The 23,560-nt window shown below is 44.3% G+C and overlaps 3 protein-coding genes across 9 annotated transcripts in view; 1 reads left to right on the forward strand and 2 right to left on the reverse strand.

Moving 5' to 3' along the window:
* Positions 1-23,560, forward strand: part of LOC143955522 (uncharacterized) — a 433,055-nt gene that overhangs the window by 265,348 nt on the left and 144,147 nt on the right. For 3 of the 5 annotated variants that reach the window (XM_077465560.1, XM_077465561.1, XM_077465562.1), the window contains 5 exons: positions 86-1,500; positions 1,630-1,771; positions 2,347-2,540; positions 2,667-2,808; positions 7,774-9,158. The exons of the other annotated variants lie outside the window; for them this stretch is intronic. In XM_077465560.1, coding sequence (XP_077321686.1) covers positions 86-1,500; positions 1,630-1,771; positions 2,347-2,540; positions 2,667-2,808; positions 7,774-8,813 — 2,933 coding nt within the window. In that variant the 3' untranslated portion in view covers positions 8,814-9,158. Of the gene's footprint in view, positions 1-85; positions 1,501-1,629; positions 1,772-2,346; positions 2,541-2,666; positions 2,809-7,773; positions 9,159-23,560 lie in introns of those variants that run through there. 5 annotated transcript variants of the gene reach the window in all.
* The window catches only part of LOC143955568 (uncharacterized), a 234,219-nt gene that overhangs the window by 49,758 nt on the left and 160,901 nt on the right, over positions 1-23,560 (reverse strand). The gene's annotated exons all lie outside the window — the stretch shown is intronic.
* The window catches only part of LOC143955614 (uncharacterized), a 347,615-nt gene that overhangs the window by 36,799 nt on the left and 287,256 nt on the right, over positions 1-23,560 (reverse strand). The gene's annotated exons all lie outside the window — the stretch shown is intronic.

Here is a 23,560-nt window from a genome sequence, read left to right on the forward strand (position 1 = left end):
CAATACGGAGGGTCCACCTAGATCCCCCATCATCTGATAAACACATAGAAACAATGTATTCAGTCAGTGTGTGTGTTTCCTACAGATGGATCCAGTAATTGGAACCCTCCAGAGAGATGTACCCGTCCTCTGTATTCCCGGGATTCCACACAGGAAGATCATATCTACGCACACCATGATCAGGTAGATGGATCCAGTAATGGAAACTCACCAGAGAGATGTCCCCATCCTCTTTTTTCGCGAGACTCCACACAGGAAGATCATATCTATGCACACCGTGACAATGTAGATGGATCCAGTAATGGGAACCCACCAGAGAAATGTCTCCGTCCTCTGTATTCCTGGGATTCCATACAGGAAGATCACATCTACGCACACCAAGATCAAGTAGATGGATCCAGTAATGGGAACTCTCCAGAGAGATGTCCTCGTCCTCTGGATTCCACACAGGAAGATCATATCTACGCACACCATGACAAGGTAGATGGATCCAGTAATGGGAACTCACCAGAGAGATGTCCCCTTCCTCTTTACTCCCCGGATTCCACACAGGAAGATCATATCTACGCACCCCATGATAAGGTAGATGGATCCAGTAATGGGAACTCACCAGAGAGATGTTCCCATCCTCTTTATTCCCAGGATTCCATACAGGAAGATCATATCTACGCACGCCATGACAGGGTAGATGGATCCAGTAATGGAAACTCACCAGAGAGATGTCCCCATCCTCTTTACTCCCCGGATTCCACACAGGAAGATCATATCTACGCACCCCATGATAAGGTAGATGGATCCAGTAATGGGAACTCACCAGAGAGATGTTCCCGTCCTTTTTATTCCCAGGATTCCACACAGGAAGATCATATCTACGCACGCCATGACAGGGTAGATGGTTCCAGTAATGGGAACTCACCAGAGAGATGTCCCCTTCCTCTTTACTCCCCGGATTCCACACAGGAAGATCATATCTACGCGCCCCATGATAAGGTAGATGGTTCCAGTAATGGGAACTCACAAGAGAGATGTTCTCGTCCTCTTTATTCCCAGGATTCCACACAGGAAGATCATTTCTACGCACGCCATGATTATGTAAATGGATCCAGTAATGGGAACTCACCAGAAAGATGTACCCATCCTCTGAATTTCCGGGATTCGACACAGGAAGATCATATCTACGCCCAACATGATCAAATAGATGGATCCAGTACTGAGAACCCACCAGAGAGATGTCCCCATCCTCTGTATTCCCAAAAGTCCACACAGGAAGATCATATCTACGCCCAACATGATCAAATAGATGGATCCAGTAATGAGAACCAACCGGAGAGATGTTCCCGTCCTCTTTATTCCCGGGACGTTACACAGGAAGATCATAGCTACGCATACCATGATCAACTAGATTTATCCAGTAATGGGAACCCACCAGAGAAATGTCCCGGTCCTCTGTATTCCTGGGATTTCACACTGGAAGATCACAACTATGCTCAACGCTATCAGGTAGGTGGAACATATATGGTCCTCTATTCTGTGCCATCTTCTCAGATAAAGTGCAGATCTCATACAGTAGGTTAATGTTCTGTTTTTGAGTTTCTAAGTCATTCTTTTTCAATATTTTCGTGATGGAAGTGTGATGACCTGATGAATATGGAAGTTGGGAGTAAAGCAGAAGAAGCAGAGGTTAATATGAGGGGTGATCAGAAGTCAACGGAGGAAAGTGGGTTGATGGTGACAGACATTGAGAAGAGGCTTCGTCTGGATGACACTGAAGGTGATTGTAATTGTTATATAGAGCACTGATTTATTTATATATATATATATATATATATATATATATATATATATATATATTTTTTTTTTTTTTTTGCTTAGTTGTTTTCTTAAAGCCAAACTCCAGGAGTGATCTTATTTTAAACCTACATTTGTCCAGCTTGGTTCCATCTAACACTTAATTTCTCCTAACCTGAGATGTGGACATTCACTGACGTACATACAGTCAGCGCTGGTGTCTTCCAAGTGCCGCTCAAGCGACTTACCTTCTACAGTATATACTGAACACAGGTCGCTTTCTTGGCAGGTCTACCATTCAGAGAACATCTTGAATTTTTTTTCAATGACCACAAGAAGTTCTCTGATTGGACAAGGTAGAGATTTTCATCATTTGTCCCTCCTCTCTGCCTCATCCAATGGCCTTGTATTAATTTAAAAAGAAATACAAGATGTAAAGTATGTAGGTTGTCATTGATTATATTCTTGGTAGTTGCCTGGCTAGTTCAGTTTATTGAAAAGAGCAGAACGAACGTTCAACCTAGATCTTTCTTCATCCCGCATATCTGTTTCTTGCAGATGGATCCAGTAATGGAAACCAATCAGAGAGATGTACCAGTCCTCTGTATTCCCGGGATTCCACACAGGAAAATCATATCTACGCACACCATGATCAGGTAGATGGATCCAGTAATGGGAACCCACCAGAGAGATGTTCTGTGTATTCCCGGGATTCCACACAAGAAGATCACCCCATCCCTATCCATCGTCAGGTAGGTGTGACTGAGCATGTAGGAAAGTGATTCCATACTCTGAAAGATAACAGTCTTCTATGTACAATATGCAAACTTAAAGTTAACATTCTAAGGGTTTTATATTTTGTCATTGTGTTGGTTAAGGATGAAGAATTGATTAATAAGAAAACTGAGGTTGAAAAGGAGAAAGAAGAGACATATGAGAAGGGTGATCAGCAAATTATGGAGAAGGATGAAATGATGGACACTGGTAAAGAGGTGGACTCTTCCCCAGATATCAGCTCAGGTAAATATTCATCACTAGATGCAATAACATATTAACCTTTTACTTCTACAAATGGAAGATATATTGACTGATTGGATGAATGTGGGGAATAAGCAGACCTGCATACTCACGCCTTTTGCTGGAAAGATCCATCTCCATTCCTTGATATAGTGTAATGTTCCCAACAAATGAGGAGGAGATACTGTACACCATATGGAAGGTCCATCTCCATTCCCCAATATAACGTCATGTTCCCAACAAATGAGGAGGAGATACTGTACACCATATGAAAGGTCCATCTCCATTCCTCAATATAACGTCATGTTCCCAACAAATGAGGTGGAGATACTGTACTCCATATGAAAGGTCCATCTCCATTCCTCAATATAACGTCATGTTCCCAACAAATGAGGAGGAGATACTGTACTCCATATGAAAGGTCCATCTCCATTCCTCAATATAATGTCATGTTCCCAACAAATGAGGAGGAGATACTGTACAACATATGAAAGGTCCATCTCCATTCCTCAATATAACGTCATGTTCCCAACAAATGAGGAGAAGATACTGTACACCATATGAAAGGTCCATCTCCATTCCCCAATATAACGTCATGTTCCCAACAAATGAGGAGGAGATACTGTACACCATATGAAAGGTCCATCTCCATTCCTCAATATAACGTCATGTTCCCAACGAATGAGGAGGAGATACTATACACCATATGAAAGGTCCATCTCCATTCCTCAATATAACGTCATGTTCCCAACAAATGTGGAGGAGATACTGTAGACCAGTGTTTCACCAATGTAACTCCAGTCCTCAAGTACCAGCGGGTCATGTTTTCAGGATTTCCCTCAGATGAAACAGCCGTGGTAAATACTAAGACCATGAAACTGATCAAATCACCTGTGCAGAATAATGGAAAGCCTGAAAACATGACGTTTTAGGGGTATTTCTCCATTCCTCAATATAACGTCATGTTCCCAACAAATGAGGAGGAGATACTGTACACCATATGAAAGGTCCATCTCCATTCCTCAATATAACGTCATGTTCCCAACAAATGAGGAGGAGATACTGTACACCATATGAAAGGTCCATCTCCATTCCTCAATATAACGTCATGTTTCCAACAAATGAGGAGGAGATACTGTACACCATATGAAAGGTCCATCTCCATTCCTCAATATAACATAATTTTCCCAACAAATGAGGAGGAGATACTGTACACCATATGAAAGGTCCATCTCCATTCCTCAATATAACGTCATGTTCCCAACAAATGAGGTGGAGATACTGTACACCATATGAAAGGTCCATCTCCATTCCTCAATATAACGTCATGTTCCCAACAAATGAGGTGGAGATACTGTACATCATATGAAAGGTCCATCTCCGTTCCTCAATATAATGTCATGTTCCCAACAAATGAGGAGGAGATACTGTACACCATATGAAAGGTCCATCTCCATTCCTCAATATAACGTCATGTTCCCAACAAATGAGGAGAAGATACTGTACACCATATGAAAGGTCCATCTCCATTCCCCAATATAACGTCATGTTCCCAACAAATGAGGAGAAGATACTGTACACCATATGAAAGGTCCATCTCCATTCCCCAATATAACGTCATGTTCCCAACAAATGAGGAGGAGATACTGTACACCATATGAAAGGTCCATCTCCATTCCTCAATATAACGTCATGTTCCCAACAAATGAGGAGGAGATACTGTACATCATATGAAAGGTCCATCTCCGTTCCTCAATATAATGTCATGTTCCCAACAAATGAGGAGGAGATACTGTACACCATATGAAAGGTCCATCTCCATTCCTCAATATAACGTCATGTTCCCAACAAATGAGGAGAAGATACTGTACACCATATGAAAGGTCCATCTCCATTCCCCAATATAACGTCATGTTCCCAACAAATGAGGAGGAGATACTGTACACCATATGAAAGGTCCATCTCCATTCCTCAATATAACGTCATGTTCCCAACAAATGAGGAGGAGATACTGTACTCCATATGAAAGGTCCATCTCCATTCCTCAATATAAGGTCATGTTCCCAACAAATGAGGAGAAGATACTGTACACCATATGAAAGGTCCATCTCCATTCCCCAATATAACGTCATGTTCCCAACAAATGAGGAGGAGATACTGTACATCATATGAAAGGTCCATCTCCATTCCTCAATATAACGTCATGTTCCCAACAAATGAGGAGGAGATACTGTACATCATATGAAAGGTCCATCTCCATTCCTCAATATAACGTCATGTTCCCAACAAATGAGGAGGAGATACTGTACACCATATGAAAGGTCCATCTCCATTCCTCAATATAACGTCATGTTCCCAACGAATGAGGAGGAGATACTATACACCATATGAAAGGTCCATCTCCATTCCTCAATATAACGTCATGTTCCCAACAAATGTGGAGGAGATACTGTAGACCAGTGTTTCACCAATGTAACTCCAGTCCTCAAGTACCAGCGGGTCATGTTTTCAGGATTTCCCTCAGATGAAACAGCCGTGGTAAATACTAAGACCATGAAACTGATCAAATCACCTGTGCAGAATAATGGAAAGCCTGAAAACATGACGTTTTAGGGGTATTTCTCCATTCCTCAATATAACGTCATGTTCCCAACAAATGAGGAGGAGATACTGTACACCATATGAAAGGTCCATCTCCATTCCTCAATATAACGTCATGTTCCCAACAAATGAGGAGGAGATACTGTACACCATATGAAAAGTCCATCTCCATTCCTCAATATAACATAATTTTCCCAACAAATGAGGAGGAGATACTGTACACCATATGAAAGGTCCATCTCCATTCCTCAATATAACGTCATGTTCCCAACAAATGAGGGGGAGATACTGTACACCATATGAAAGGTCCATCTCCATTCCTCAATATAACGTCATGTTCCCAACAAATGAGGAGGAGATACTGTACACCATATGAAAGGTCCATCTCCATTCCTCAATATAACGTCATGTTTCCAACAAATGAGGAGGAGATACTGTACACCATATGAAAGGTCCATCTCCATTCCTCAATATAACATAATTTTCCCAACAAATGAGGAGGAGATACTGTACACCATATGAAAGGTCCATCTCCATTCCTCAATATAACGTCATGTTCCCAACAAATGAGGTGGAGATACTGTACATCATATGAAAGGTCCATCTCCGTTCCTCAATATAATGTCATGTTCCCAACAAATGAGGAGGAGATACTGTACACCATATGAAAGGTCCATCTCCATTCCTCAATATAACGTCATGTTCCCAACAAATGAGGAGAAGATACTGTACACCATATGAAAGGTCCATCTCCATTCCTCAATATAACGTCATGTTCCCAACAAATGAGGAGGAGATACTGTACACCATATGAAAGGTCCATCTCCATTCCTCAATATAACGTCATGTTCCCAACAAATGAGGAGGAGATACTGTACACCATATGAAAGGTCCATCTCCATTCCTCAATATAATGTCATGTTCCCAACAAATGAGGAGGAGATACTGTACACCATATGAAAGGTCCATCTCCATTCCTCAATATAACGTCATGTTCCCAACAAATGAGGAGGAGATACTGTACACCATATGAAAGGTCCATCTCCATTCCTCAATATAATGTCATGTTCCCAACAAATGAGGAGGAGATACTGTACACCATATGAAAGGTCCATCTCCATTCCTCAATATAACGTCATGTTCCCAACAAATGAGGAGGAGATACTGTACACCATATGAAAGGTCCATCTCCATTCCTCAATATAATGTCATGTTCCCAACAAATGAGGAGGAGATACTGTACACCATATGAAAGGTCCATCTCCATTCCTCAATATAACGTCATGTTCCCAACAAATGAGGAGGAGATACTGTACACCATATGAAAGGTCCATCTCCATTCCTCAATATAACGTCATGTTCCCAACAAATGAGGAGGAGATACTGTACACCATATGAAAGGTCCATCTCCATTCCTCAATATAATGTCATGTTCCCAACAAATGAGGAGGAGATACTGTACACCATATGAAAGGTCCATCTCCATTCCTCAATATAACGTCATGTTCCCAACAAATGAGGAGGAGATACTGTACACCATATGAAAGGTCCATCTCCATTCCTCAATATAATGTCATGTTCCCAACAAATGAGGAGGAGATACTGTACACCATATGAAAGGTCCATCTCCATTCCTCAATATAACGTCATGTTCCCAACAAATGAGGAGGAGATACTGTACACCATATGAAAGGTCCATCTCCATTCCTCAATATAACGTCATGTTCCCAACAAATGAGGAGGAGATACTGTACACCATATGAAAGGTCCATCTCCATTCCTCAATATAACGTCATGTTCCCAACAAATGAGGAGGAGATACTGTACACCATATGAAAGGTCCATCTCCATTCCTCAATATAACGTCATGTTCCCAACAAATGAGGAGGAGATACTGTACACCATATGAAAGGTCCATCTCCATTCCTCAATATAACGTCATGTTCCCAACAAATGAGGAGGAGATACTGTACACCATATGAAAGGTCCATCTCCATTCCTCAATATAACGTCATGTTCCCAACAAATGAGGAGGAGATACTGTACACCATATGAAAGGTCCATCTCCATTCCTCAATATAACGTCATGTTCCCAACAAATGAGGAGGAGATACTGTACACCATATAGAAAGTCCATCTCCATACCTGAGTATACCGTCACGTTATGAGGTAGATAAAGGTTTCTCTCCATTCTCCACCATAAAATTGTCATCATTGCAGAAATACTATGACCCGGTGATGTTTGGGTGTATTGTATCTGGTTTGTGTTCCTAGTTTGGTGTTATAATTTCACCCAATTTCATGCCAGAGATGGACATAGTGCTCAGAATAGGAATACCTCAGAGATATATTTTATTTTTTCTTCAGGTTATAAGGCAGAAGATAAAGGCATCACACAATGTCCTCCAGAAGCAAATCCTATTACAGATAATATACATGACAGACCTCACCATTTGGAGGAATCAATGGATACGTCTAATCCTGAGGAATGTTCTGATAAATCCCAGTCTAGGACTTCTAATTGCCAACCAATATCTGAAAGTGCGGGTACAAGAGATCCATCTAAGGAATGTCACACGGATGAAGGTCCTTCTTCCTGTTCAGATTTTGCTCGGAAAGAAAAGCCTAATCTACCCCAAGAAAGTCACACAGGCAAGGACTTATTCCCATGTTTAGAGTGTGGAAAAAGTTTCATCCACGAAGTGGATCTTCTGAGACACCAGGAAATTCATTCAAAGATTTTTACCTGTTCGGAGTGTGGAAAATGCTTCACTCGTAAAGGATATCTTCTTGACCACCTCAGAATTCACACTGGGGAGTCTCTTTATTCGTGTTCGGAATGCGGGAAATGTTTTGCTCAGAAAGCAAAGTTTAAGAGACACCAGAAATGTCACACAAATGAGCGCCCATACTCTTGCTTAGACTGCGGGAAGACTTTCACTCAGAAAGGGAGACTTCAAAACCATCAAAGAATTCATAGAGGTGAGGACCCTTATGCCTGTTTAGAGTGTGGAAAATGTTGCTTTGATAAAAAAGCACTTCTTGCACACCAGAGACATCACACAGGTGAGCGCCCCTTCTCTTGTAACGAGTGCGGGAAGAGTTTCATTCACAAGGAATACCTTCATAACCACTTCAAAATTCACACAGGCGTGCGTCGTTTCTCCTGCACAGAGTGTGGGAAATGTTTCCTTTACAACAGAGACCTTACTATACACCACAGAGTGCACACGGGTGAGCGCCCCTTTTTATGTTCAGAGTGCGGGAAGTGTTTCCCTTTCAAAAGTGGACTCGTTACACATCAGAGAGTTCACACGGGTGAGCGCCCCTATTCTTGTGCAGAGTGCGGCAAATGTTTCAACGAGAAAGGAGGCCTTCTTAAGCATCTGAGGATTCACATGGGTTGAACGTCCCTTTCAATATTCAGAGTGTGGGAAGTGTTTCACTTACACAGGGGAGCTTCCCTACTCTTCTTATTCTCCACCTAGCCTCTCCAGAAGTCACACTCCTACGGGTCCTCTTGATGTTTTCCGAGATTGAAAATGAAAGATAAAATAAAAAGATAAAATAAGTAAATAAGTAAAATAAATTTGATTAGACAGAGTACTCACAGCTGCTGACAAGGCTGAAAAAGTACAATGGCAGCAAATGTATATCTTGTACAACTGAGGGCTAAAGTGTATGTAAACCCGAACGGTGATTTTCTTTTGCGTTATCCCCTTTTTGTTCTGTTAAATAAACCATTGAAAGCATTTCGTTATATTCGTTCAATACGTTCAATATACTGCCTGTACTATGGTCCTAACATCTCCTCCCCCTGTGTTATCAAGGTGGATTGGGGCCTTACCATATTATGACAACATTGCTCTTCAAGATATACTATATTGTCGAAAGTATTGAAACGCCTGCCTTTACACGCGCATGAACTTTAATGGCATCCCAGTCTTAGTCCGTAGGGTTCAATATTGAGTTGGCACCACCCTTTGCAGCTACAACAGCTTCAGCTGTCCTGGGAAGGCCGTCCACAAGGTTTAGGAGTGTGTCTACGGGAACGTTTGACCATTCTTCCAGAAGCGCATTTGTGAGGTCAGGCGCTGATGATGGAGAGAAGGCCTCTCGCCTCAAATTCATCCCAAATTCATTGAGGACTCTGTGCAGGCCCGTCAAGTTCCTCCATGCCATACTCCCTCATCCACACTACATTGTCAAAAGTATTGGGCCACCCCTCGAAATCATTTGGTGGAGGGGGGATTATGGTGTGAGGATGTTTTTCAGGGGTTGGGCTTGGCCCCTTCATTCCAGCGAAGGGAACTTTAAGGCGTTGCCATACCAAGACATTTTGGACAATTTCATGCTCCCAACTTTGTGGGAACAGTTTGGGGTTAGTCCATTCCTGTTCCAACATGACTGCGTATCAGTCAAGTTCCTCCACCCCAAACTCGCTCATCCATGTCTTTATGGACCTTGTTTTGTGCACTGGTGCGCGGTCATGGTTGGAGCAGGAAGGGACCAAACTGTTCCCACAAAGTTGGGAGCACGAAATTGTCCAAAATGTCTTGGTATGTTGACGCTTTCAAGTGGTTGTAAACCCTTACACACCTTTCTTACCTATAAGTAAGCCCATAATAAGGCTTACTTGTAGGTACTGGAAAAATCTCCTTAACCTGCACGGTTTAGGAGATATATTTACCATAAACGTTTGCGCCAGGGTCATCGGCGCATGCGCACTGAAGAAAGGGCACGATCGTGCCATTTCTAAAGGGCCCGTGCCATGACCGCCGGCTCCCATGCGTGACGTTACATGTCTTCGGCCAGTCACGGAGTTGGAGTCTACGGCCCTGGAAGGAAGAGGGGTGAAGATGGACGCGGCCACCAGTGGGGACATCGCGGACTTCGTTTTGGCGGTAAGTGCAACATAATTGGCTAGTATGCGATGCATACTAGCCCATTATGTTTTTACTTTGCAGGGGAAAAAAGAGGAAGTAAAACTTATCAGGGTTTACTTCCTCTTTAAGAGTTCCCTTCACTGGAACTAAGGGGCCAAGCCCAAGCCCTGAAAAACAACCCCACACCATAATTCCCCCTCCACCAAATGTTTTGGTGGGGTGGCCCAATACTTTTGGCAATGCAGTGTGGGTGAGCGAGTTTGGGGGTGGAGGAATTTGACTGACCTGCACAGAGTCCTGACCTCAACCCAACAGAACACCTTTGGAATGAAGTAGAGTGGAGACTGCGAACCAGCCATTCTCGTGCCTGACCTCACAAACGCTCTTCTGGAGGAATGGTCAAACATTCAGAATTGTGGTATCAGAATAGTCGCTAGGCAAGCCAAGGTCATAAACAGGACAGGAGACAAGAGGAGATCCATGAGCAATCCAAAGCCAGAGCTGGGGGCGAGACAAGAAGTGTCAAATGGCAAACCGGGTCGGTAACAAGTGATCAGAAGAAAACACAGGAACAGGGAGCAGGAAGCTGAAGACCAGTCAGCAATGTCCATCTGCCGCAGTCATCCTTTTGAAGGCCAGAGGGCACCAGGATCTGCGGCTGTGGTCATATTGGGAACTGTGGTCTGCAGGCAGACAGCTATCCTGCGGCTTGTTCCCTGACAAAACACTTCTGAGTATTGAGGGCATTAAAATATCGTAGGGGTGTAGTTAGATTGTTATTGGTCTTCGTGGATTACATTATAGGCAGGGCCGTCTTTAATATTGACTGGACCCGGGGCAAACATTTTCTTGGGCCCCCTCTTCCATGCAGTTTTGTTCCCCGCATGCTTGGAGACATACAATAAATAGTAGCTAGACTCAAAATCAGTTTACTGAATCAGATCAGGCAGTGATAGCGATTGGTTGCCAGAGGTTACAGTGTATCATTACCGCTCGCTGACTGGCTGCTAGAGATTACAGCACACATTATGGCTCACTGTTATTTTCCAGAGGTTACAGCACATGACTCCTGCTTGTTGATTGGTTGCTAGAGATTACTGTACATCAATACTGCTCCCTGATTAAATGCTAGAGGTTACTGAACATCTATACCACTCACTAATTGGTTGTTAGAGGTTACTGCACATTATTACTGCTCACTAATTGGTTGCAAGAGGTTAGTGCACAGCATTACTGCTCGCTGATTGGTTGCTAAAGGTTACAGCACATCATCTCCTCACTGCCTGTCTGCATATTCACATGCACCAAAATTCAGGTTGCTGTGGCACCATGATATTTTGAAGAATCCACCTCCAATTAGCTTACATTTGCAAAATATGAAGCTTAACCACTTGCAGACCGGACCATTTTGCTGGTCAAAGACCAGACCACTTTTTGCGATTCGGCACTGCGTCGCTTTAACTGACAATTGCGCGGTCGTGCGACGTGGCTCCCAAACAAAATTGACGTCCTTTTTTTCCCACAAATAGAGCTTTCTTTTGGTGGTATTTGATCACTCCTGCGGTTTTTATTTTTTGCGCTATAAACAAAATTAGAGCGACAATTTTGAAAAAAGCGCATTATTTTTTACTTTTTGTTATAATAAATATCCCCCAAAAATATATAAAAAAACATTTTTTTCCCTCAGTTTAGGCCGATACGTATTCTTCTACATATTTTTGGTAAAAAAATCGCAATAAGCGATTATTGATTGGTTTGCGCAAAAGTTATAGCGTTTACAAAATAGGGATAGTTTTATAGCATTTTTATTAATAATTTTTTTTTTTTTTTACTAGTAATGGCGGCGATCAGCGATTTTTATTGTGACTGCGACATTGTGGGGGACCCATCGGACATTTTTGACACATTTTTGGGACCATTGTCATTTATACAGTAATCACTGCTATATAAATGCAGTGATTCCTGTGTAAATGACACTGGCAGTGAAGGGGTTAACCAGGGGGGTGGCAGTGTAGGGGTTAAGTGTTCCTAGGGGTGTGTTACTAACTGTTGGGGGGGGTTGGGCTTTCATTTAGTGAACACTGATCTCTGCTCCAATCACATGGAGCAGAGAGCAGCGTCACTAGTTGCTAGGCAGAATGGAGAAATGCTGTTTACTCGGCATTTCCTCCATTCGGCCGTCCCGTGAGACGATCGTGGGGATGCCCGCGGCGATCGAGTCCGCGGGTCCCGCGACCGGACTCACGGGGGTCCCGACCAGCGCGGGAGCGCGCCGCCGGCAGCTCGCTCCCGATGGCAGGGCGGCATTGAATATTGGACGTACCTGTACGCCAATATGCCTGCCCGTGCCATTCTGTCGACGTACATCATCGTGCGCTGGTCGGGAAGTGGTTAATGACTACAATTGTAGGCAGGACTTTCAAGCATGCTCCTTTACCTTCCCAGTGGGCAGCATTCAGCAGAAGTGATGGTGGATGTGACCTCAGGGGGACATGATATACATATGAATGCCGCGGCCCACGGCTATTTACATATAAATGCTGCCACTATTTACATATCAATGCAGGCTATTTACATGTAAACACAGGGTCTGCAGGTGAGTCATCTGTACATGGCAATAGGGCAGAGCTGGGCGGCAGCAGCAGCAAAAGTTTACACTGAGATATCGGGACACAGCACGGGACTAAAACTTCAAGGGATAAGGGAATTTAAACTGGGATAGTTGGCAAGTATTAGGCAGGTGCTTTGGGCCCCACTACATTGATGGGGCCCAGGGAAGCTGCCCCTTTTGCCCTGCCTTAAAAACGGTCTTGATTATAGGAGTATGGTCCTTAAAACGAACCGAGCTGTGGTCCCACCCTCACAAACGACCCCATAGAACTCAACTCTTGTCATGTGTGGCCAGATATGACAATATCTGGACAATGAATTGACAACTGTGTCAACCGGTGGGCATCAAAGGTGGAAAGCAAATGCACGACATAATATACTTACCATGAGATCCTTTCCTTGGAGTCCTTTGAGGGGCACAGAAATTCAGATACACTCAGGTTATGCTGTCACCTACACGAGGATTGGACACTGGAATTTTTTTTTTAAGCCAGCCTCCAGTACAGCATTGGAACTACCAGAGTCTCAAAGGTGGACCCTTGTGTTCTGCCACTGTGAGGGAGCCCGTTGCAACCCCAAAGTCTTTGCTTGTGATTTCCTTGCGGCTTTTGTGACTTAACAGTCTATGTCCCTCAAATCCCACCAAAGTTGCCGAAAAATAGCGCAGGAGCTGTTTTTTTTTTTCAGGCACTCATTGAAATTAATGTTTTGACTTGTCATGCAACTTTGGGTTGCAGTGTGACCTGGGGTTTATAAAACGCTATAAAGGAGTAAAGGATCTGTTAGAAAGAACCTGGGCCAAAGGGAAGGGCCTCGGGCTCAGAGGGAAGGGCCCTGGGCTCAGAGAAAAGCACACAGAGACCAATAGAAAGGGCCTCTGGACCGATGGAAGGGCCCTAGCAGGAGCCATTCATGGTTTCTGAAGGGCCCTGAAGCTTCTAGGTATGCCTGTTTTGTGAAAAAGTAGTACTAAGGGCATGAATAGAATGCAATAATTACAAAAATCATGTTTTCCTTTTCATCCATTGCGGTACAAAGGAATTCAAAACAGTTTGGATGTCCAAAAAGCATTCCAACTGACAGGTGGGCAAAATAACGAAACCTTACTAGGACTAAGGAAGTCCAAAAGTTGCCTGAAGAACCAGTGCCAGAATCTGAATTAATAAGTTGAGGCTTCCTAATAAGGTAGCCTACCAATACTACCAAGGGTTCAACCTGATGCCCCAGACCAGGATGAAAAGGACAACACCAGAGGATATGCCTTCACATGGAAGGACAAACCGAATCTGAGGCTGTGAGAAGCTGATTAGACCAGAACCTACCAAAACCAAGTGAAACAATAAAAAATTCCCAACAAATCGAAAAACGGACCCACAACCTAATGGGGTCAACAGAACCAACAACACTGGGAATAATCCCAAGGAGTAATAGGTGCCAAAGCGACCCTAGTAAAAAAAAAACATAGGTCCAGGCAAGAAGGCCAGCTGGTCGAAATGAGAAGATGGCAGGTCTATTAACCACAACCTTTTGGGTCAAGGGGACAAATAAATAAATTGTGAATAAAAGAGGTTGTCAAGCAACACAATCAACCACAACAAGCGAGGTTTACCAGAGAATGCACAGCCCAATTACAACCCAATAGCCCACAAGGGTATAAAGCGACCTCTGAGCCCACTAGAGGGGCCAGAGGAGACTAGATTGACTACTCCAGGCACCTGATGAGGTTGAGTGATTACGTCAAAGGCTGCCTGAGCCACAGAGACACGGCCACAGGGTTGTCTAAAATTCAGACCTGTTATTGCAACGAGGGGGTCAGAAGAAAGCCGGGATGGAAAGGAAGGCCTTACCTCGTTCCATCTACCATTATTAGACCTTGTGAAATGCTCTCTATTCCCACTAATGCCGCATACACACAACCAGACTTTTCGAGGGACTAGGTCCGGCGGTCTTTCCGACGGATTTGCGGCGGAGTTCCGATGGACTTTCCGAATGAACGGACTTGGCAACACACAATCACACCAAAGTCCGTCGGATTCGAACGTGATGATGTACAACTGGACTAGAATAAGGACGTTCCTAGCCAGTAGCCAATAGCTGCCCTAGCGTCAGTTTTTGTCCGTCGGACTAGCATACACACGAACTGATTTCTCGGTCCGGCGGAGTTCCGGTGGAAAAATTTAAAACATGTTCTATTTCTAAAGTCCGCCGGATTTTTGGCAAGCAAAGGTCCGATGGAGCCCACACAAGATCGAATTGTCCGACGGACTCGTTCCGTCTGACCTTTGCTGTCAAAAAGTCCGGTCGTGTGTACGCGGCATGAGGGTGACTCACCAGGCACATTTAGATGGATAAATAAGGAATTTACAGACATGTACTCACTATTGTCTTTTGATGGCATGAAATCCTTTCATTTCGGGAGATGACCTCAAGCAAGAACATTACCGTAATATACAACTACAACCCTTTGTCTCCTCTTACTGTTTTAAACCCTACTGGTGACCAATTTTTGAAAATGAATGTTGTACAGACCCCCACTCGCCAGGTCTTATGCCACGTACACACAACCAGACTTTTTGACAGCAAAGGTCCAACAGAACGAGTCCGTCGGACAATTCGATCATGTGTGGGCTCCATCGGACCTTTGCTTGCCAAAAATCCGGCAGGCTTTAGAAATAGAACATGTTTTACATTTTCCCACCGGAACTCCGCCGGACCGAAAAATCAGTTCGTGTGTATGCTAGTCCGACGGACAAAAACCGACGCTAGGGCAGCCATTGGCTACTGGCTATGAACTTCCTTATTCTAGTCCGGTCGTACGTCATCACGTTCAAATCCGTCAGACTTTGGTGTGATTGTGTGTGGCCAAGTCCGTTCCTTCGGGAAAGTCCGTCGGAACTCTGCCGAAAGTCCGTCGGAAAGACCGTCGGACCTAGTCCCTTGAAAGGTCTGGTCGTGTGTACGTGGCATTACTGTTTTAAACCCTACTGGTGACCAATTTTTGAAAACGAATGTCGTACAGACCCCCACTCTCTAGGTCTTAGAAGCTGAATAAAACCCTGCCTGATGAAGATTGAGAGGGGTTCAAAGTTTATTTCATATTTTAGCCTTGGAGAATTCATAAAAAGTACTTTTTTGTTGGTACCTCACTGCACTTATGTACCCCTAATACTTGCCATTCTGCTTTCATAATTGTGGACAATATTCTTTGCTCCCAGACACAGAGCTTATGTAACCAAGCCAACTCTTTAGTGGACAAAGTAGCTGGTTGCAACTTACGCAAAGGTCCATTGGAAGCTTTGTTGAACAAACCTAAAAGCCCAAAATCTAAAATGTCCCATGGTCTACCAATAAACAAATTAGCTTTGTATTCAATTATACCAAACAAACCATAGCTCCCCTTTGGAAATTTCCAGTGCTAAACTTCTCAAGGCCCACCTTAATAGGACCATGAATAATAAAAAAATGAATGGCTATTATATTGGACACCCACAAGGGATTCCTTAAAACCTGGTCCCTGTGGATAGCCTACTCTCAATAATACAGCCTTTCACTTATAAAGCTGAGTAAATTATCTAGGAGCCCTTGGGGATAAGGATCAATCACTCCCCTCCCCCCATGAAAACTCTGCCCTTCTATCCCTGTCGCTTCCTCTTTCTCCCTTGTCCACCCACCCATAATTTTGGCATTCAGTTGGGGGGTGGTCAGTAGAGAAGTGTCCTCTTACATTAGTGGTAAAAGAAGAAGTGTCATCTTACATTAATGATCAGTAGACAAGTGTCATCTTACAATAGCTGTCAGTGAAGAAGTGTTATCTAACACTGATGGTCAGTAGAGAAGTCCCCCTTTCATTGGTGGTCAGTTGAGAAGTGTCATCTTACATTGGTGGTCAGTAGAGAAGCCCCCCTTTTTATTGGTGGTTAGTTGAGAAGTGTCCTCTTACATTGCTGGTCAGTGGCGAAGTCCCAATTTCATTGGTGGTCAGTAGAGAAGTCCCCCTTTCATTGGTGGTCAGTTGGTAAGTGTCCTCTTACATTGGTGGTCAGTGAAGAAGTGTCCTCTTACATTGTTGGTTAGTGAAGAAGTGTCATCTTACATTGGTGGTACGTAGAGAAGTGTCATCTTACATTGGTGGTCAGTTGAGCAGTGTCATCTTACATTGGTGGTACGTAGAGAAGTGCCATCTTACATTGGTGGTCAGTTGAGCAGTGTCATCTTACATTCAGAGGCGGCTCTTTAATTAGGCAAATTAGGCGATTGCCTTAGGCCTCGCCCACAGGAAGGGCCTCGCCATCGAGCGATTGCCTAATTTGTCTCTGAGGTGTTGTGCTGCACTGTCTGCTGCTGTGTGGAGTGTCTCTCAAACGGCGGGGTGAGCGAGCGGCGGGCGCGCTGCACACAGCTGCAGACAGAGTGAGCTCCGCGGCGGTGGATGAGGGGGGTGATAAGAGTATGTCCGACTGTCTAATATGCATGGCTTAGGCTGCCTGTGTGTCCAATAGCAGCAGCGCTGTCCTCCGAGTCCTAGCCCTTCCTTCCCCTAACGGCGGCCCCATTGCATGCCGGGAATTGTAGTTCTCCCACAGAGCACAGGCACATAGACTTTAACATGGCCGTCTGGTGCCTGTGCTCTGCAGAGACTACAACTCCCAGATTGCACTGCAGGGCAGAGCTAGAACATCATGTGTTGCTTCTCCAACTGAGTCCTGCTGCCTTTACCAATTTGTCACCAAGGCGAGGAGCAGGATCATCAGGTACAGTTTATATATAGGTTTTTCATATATATATATATATATATATATATATATATATATATATATATATATATATATATATATATATATATATATATATATATATATATATATATATATATATATATATATATATATATGAAAAACCTAACAACAATGCACCCCCACCAAATCTAAGAGTCCAAAGGCCATATTAACTCTGCATTGACAAGACAGTTTTATTTTCACACATTCTAAAAATAACTTTTCATCTGCTTTACTGAGGATGCTTTACAGTGGCTGTGTTTGATGGCATGGTGGCTGCAATTGATGGCACAGTGGCTGGGTTTAATGGCACAGTGGCTGCAATTATTGAGCACAGTGGCTGCGTTTGATGGCACAGTGGCTGCATTTGATGGGCACGGTGGCTGTGTTTGATGGCACAGTGGCTGCGTTTGATGGCACAGTGGCTGAGTTTGATGGGCACAGTGGCTGCGTTTGATGGCACAGTGGCTGCGTTTGATGGGCACAGTGGCTGCGTTTGCTGGCACAGTGGCTGCATTTGATGGCGCAGTGACTGCATTTGATGGGCACAGTGGCTGAGTTTGATGGCACGGTGGCTGCAATTGATGGCACAGTGGCTGCATTTGATGGGCACAGTGGCTGAGTTTGATGACACGGTGGCTGCATTTGATGGGCACGGTGGCTGTGTTTGATGGCACAGTGGCTGCAATTGATGGGCACAGTGGCTGCGTTTGATGGCACAGTGGCGGCGTTTGATGGCACAGTGGCTGCGTTTGATGGCGCAATGACTGCATTTGATGGGTACAGTGGCTGAGTTTGATGGCACGGTGGCTGCAATTGATGGGCACAGTGGCTGAGTTTGATGGCACGGTGGCTGCAATTGATGGGCACAGTGGCTGAGTTTGATGGCACGGTGGCTGCAATTGATGGGCACGGTGGCTGCAATTGATGGGCACAGTGGCTGCATTTGATGGGCACGGTGGCTGTGTTTGATGGCACAGTGGCTGCGTTTGATGGCACAGTGGCTGCATTTGATGGCACAGTGGCTGCGTTTGATGGGCACAGTGGCTACGTTTGATGGCGCAGTGACTGCATTTGATGGGCACAGTGGCTGAGTTTGATGGCACGGTGGCTGCAATTGATGGCGCAGTGGCTGCATTTGATGGGCACGGTGGCTGCATTTGATGGGCACAGTGGCTGAGTTTGATGGCACAGTGGCTGCAATTGATGGGCACAGTGGCTGTGTTTGATGGCACGGTGGCTGCTTTTGTTGGCACGGTGGCTGCGTTTGATGTCGCAGTGGCTGCGTTTGATGGGCACAGTGGCTGCGTTTGATGGCACAGTGGATGCGTTTGATGGCACAGTGGCTGTGTTTGATGGCGCAGTGGCTGCATTTGATGGGCACAGTGGCTGCAATTGATGAGCACAGTGGCTGCGTTTGAGGGCACAGTCGCTGCGTTTGAGGGCACAGTGGCTGCGTTTGAGGGCACAGTGGCTGCGTTTGATGGCACAGTGGTTGCGTTTGATGGCACAGTGGCTGCGTTTGATGGCGCAGTGGCTGCATTTGATGGGCACAGTGGCTGAGTTTGATGGGCACAGTGGCTGCAATTGATGGGCACAGTGGCTGCGTTTTGGCACAGTGGCTGCGTTTGAGGGCACAGTGGCTGCGTTTGATGACACAGTGGCTGTGTTTGATGACACAGTGGCTGCGATTACTGGCACGGTGGCTGCTTTTGATGGCACAGTGGCTCCTGTATCATTGTCCGCCCACAGTCTCTGACCATTTCCTGTATCATTATCTGCGCACAGTATCTGACCATCTCCTGCATCTTTGTGGCATGATTGTCTGTCAGCACCCTGTCAGTGGCTCCAACTTTTCATACCGTGTTAGCCAGGTAAGAGTTTGCTTGTTATTACCATAATAAAACCGTCTCCTGTATCATTGTCTCTGCAAGTCTCTGACCGTCTCCTGTATCCTTGTCCACACACAGTCTCTGACCGTCTCCTGTATCCTTGTCCACACACAGTCTCTGACCGTCTCCTGTATCATTGTCCACACACAGTCTCTGACCGTCTCCTGTATCATTGTCCACACACAGTCTCTGACCGTCTCCTGTATCATTGTCCACACACAGTCTCTGACCGTCTCCTGTATCATTGTCCACACACAGTCTCTGGCCATCTCCTTATTCATTGTCCACACACAGTCTCTGACCATCTCCTGATTCATTGTCCACACACAGTCTCTGACCATCTCCTGTATAATTTTCCGCAGTCTATGACCATCTCCTGCATGATTGTCTGTCAGCACCCTGTCAGTGGCTCCAACGTTTGATACCATGTTAGCCAGGTAAGAGTTTGCTTGTCATTACCATAATAAAACCATCTCCTGTATCATTGTCCACAGTCTCTGACCCTTGCCTGTATCATTGTCTGCACAGTCTCTGACCGTCTCCTGTATAATTGTCTGCATAGACTCTGACCATCTCCTGTATCATTGTCCACACACAGTCTCTGACCATCTCCTGTATCATTGTCCACACACAGTCTCTGACCATCTCCTGTATTATTGCCCGTACACAGTCTCTGACCATCTCTTGTATCATGGATGTGAGGTCGGTGACTGTCCTTTAGCTGGATTGGACTGTCTCTTAGCTGGGCTGTCTCTTATCTGGGACTGTCCCTTAGCTGGATTGGATGGGTCGGACTATGTCTATCAGCTGGGTTGGACTATGACTATATCCCTCAGCTGGGACTGCTCCTTAGCTGGATTGGACTTGTTGCATTAAACAGGTTATGTTTTAGAATATGTTGTAAAATTACTTTTTTTTTTGTTTTATACTTTGTTGACAAATTAATTTCACATTTATGAGACAGCACAAAGGATAATGAGTAGGCAGCTGCACAATTTGATCTATATCTGTGTGCGTGTAACATATATACCCACCCACCCTATGTTTAATGATATTTGATTAAAGAATAATTGGCTAGAGAAATTTATAGAAACGGTGAATTCATAGTTCATAGGAATTAAGTTAATATATGCATTCATACAGTTAATTTTTATCATTTTTATAATATTTTTCCCATTATGGGCGTGAGTGGGGCCTCATGTCTAAGTTTTGCCTAAGGCCTCAGAAAGTCTAGAGCCGCCTCTGCTTACATTGGTGGTCAGAAAGAAGCCTCCCTTAAATTGGTGGTCAACAAGAGTAGTGTCCTCTTATTGAACATGGTCAGTGTCATCTTACGTGTCATCTTACATTGGTGGTCAATAAAGAAGTGGTCAGTAGAGAAGTGTCCTCTTACATTAGTGGTCAGTAGAGAAGACCCCCTTACATTGGTGGTCAGTAGAGAAGTGCTATCTTACATTGGTGTTCAGTAGAGAAATGTCCTATTATGTTGGTGGTCAGTAGAGAAGCAGAAGCCCCCCCTTAGATTGGTAGTGGGTAGAGAAATGTCCTCTTACATTGGTGGTCACTGGTCAATATAGAAGCCCCCCTTACATTGGTGGTCAACAGAGAGTGTCCTTTTATATTGGTGCTCAGTAGTGAAGTGTCACCTTACATTGGTGGTCAGTAGAGAAGCGCCCCTTAGATTGGTAGTTAGTAGAGAAATGTCCTCTTACATTGGTGGACACTGGTCAGTACAGAAGCCACCCTCACATTGGTGGTCAACAGAGAAGTGTCCTCTTATATTGGCGCTCAGTAGAGACGTGTCATCTTACATTGGTGGACAGTAGAGAAGCGTTCTCTTACATTAGTGGTCAGTAGAGACGTGTCATTTTACATTGGCGGTCAGTAGAGAATTGACCTCTTACATTGGTGGTCACTGGTCAGTATAGAATCCACCCTTACATTGGTGGTCAACGGAGAAGTGTCCTCTTATATTGGTGCTCAGTAGAGACGTGTCATCTTACATTGTGGACTGTAAAGACAGTAAAGAAGTGTTCTTTTACATTAGTGGTCATTAGAGGAGTGCCATCTTACATTGGTGGTCAGTAGAGAAGCACCCCTTACATTGGTGGTCAGTAGATAAGTACCATCTCACATGTCAAATATTCAAGTATGTATTCTCAATCTTCCATTGCTCTCAGTCTCCTCCAAATGTTCAAGTTTAATCCCTTTGATGCTGTGATAGGACTTCTTATTAGAGGGTAGTTACGTTCGTTCTGCATGGTGCAAATTACGTAAATGGTAAGATATACAGATTTTTTTTTTTCTTATTTCTAAAATGTATTTCCAATCAGAGTCAAGGAAACAAAAATATGTGTATCCAAATTGGCTCCCAAATCAGGTTATTACTAGAGATATGAGTGATGTCATGTGACTTCCCAGAATCCTCTTGACTCCTACGGAAAGCCCTAACCATATAGATCAGCGGTGGCCAACCAGACAAAGACCAAGAGCCACATTTTTTACCAAGTTACCGCAAAGAGCCACATCATACGCATGGGCACACATGAACATCACCCCATCCCTTCCTCATACACACATACGTTTGCTCAGCTGGATTTATTGTAAATATCACACACTGTTTTAACACTAAAAAGGGCCACAGGCCAGTCATTTTCAACAATGAACACTGTGTGCACTCTCACACAGACAAACTCTGTTTAACCAAATCCATAACAAGAATAATAGAACAATTTACAAAACATTTTACCTTTTATTATGCGCATTATATGTGTTATTTAGTGAGACTTCTGGCAATCCTTGTCTTGAACAATCCTGTTCAAATCTGGCTTGTACTCCGTTGTTGTAACTCGAAGCAATTCTTTCGCATGGGTGTCGGTCAGAACAGACCGATGCTTCGATTTCACGTGTTTCAGGGTGGAAAACACAGACTCGCAGACATATGTTGACCCAAACATTGACAGTATCTTAAGTGCAGCTCGTTTGACATTGGGGTATTTTTCCATTGGCACAAGTTTCCAAAACTCAATGGTCCCTTCCTTTAAAGCAGGTTTCAGTTTGTCCTCTTCACGAAGATCAATCATCTCCATCTCAGCCACACCCTCATCTATGACTAGCGGGGCTTTCAAACAGTCCGTCTCAGCGTTAAATGGGTCGACAAGGAACGTAATCTGTGGCCTTTTCAGTTGTAGATCACGGAACCGGGCCACAAAGCTTTCGTGCAGCTTTTCAACCAGTGTTGCATATCTGGCTCTTTGCTTGTTCAGGACGGCGCTGGTGACCTGCCCGCTGGCTTTTAGTAGAGTGGGAAAATGTGTTAAATCTCCCTTTTGAATATGCGCCTTGAACAAATTCAGTTTGTTGACAAATGCAAACACACTTTGCACCAGATCAGGCAGCATTTTTAACTTACCCGGCAAGGTCAGGTTCAGTTTGTCCAAGTGACACAGCATGTCAACCAAAAAGGCCAGATCCATAACCCACTCGAGGTCCGAGAGCTGTGGATAGTCCTTGTTCTTCTCTTCCATGAACAGTTTCACAGCATCCAAAAGCTGAAAGAAGCGAGAGAGTACCTGGCCTTTTGACAGCCACCTTACAGTGCAGTGTTGCGCCAGGTCACCTGGAAGCCCTTGGTCCAGCTCAGCGATGAGATTCTTGAATTGCCGGTGGTGAAGCGCATGTGTACGGATGTAGTTGAGGATTGCCATCACAGGCTTCATGACACTGTCCAAATTCAATGTTTTAGACACAAGTTGCTCGCTGTGTATGATGCAGTGGAAATTCCAAAACTCTGGAAATGTTTGGTCAGCTTTGCACAGCCCCACAAGCCCATTCACAGATCCAATCATGGTTGGCGCTCCATCTGTGGCTATTGCAGTTAGTTTCACTATGGGCAGATTTGCTTTCAAAAATGCATCCATCATTGTATCTTTCACATCTATGCCACGGGTTCTGTCCTTTAAAGGCATAATATCGAGGAGTTCCTCTTTGA

Source organism: Lithobates pipiens, unplaced genomic scaffold, assembly GCF_037356315.1.
Source record: "Lithobates pipiens isolate NorthernLeopardFrog02 unplaced genomic scaffold, aLitPip1_a1.2 Scaffold_35, whole genome shotgun sequence".
Taxonomy (NCBI): domain Eukaryota; kingdom Metazoa; phylum Chordata; class Amphibia; order Anura; family Ranidae; genus Lithobates; species Lithobates pipiens.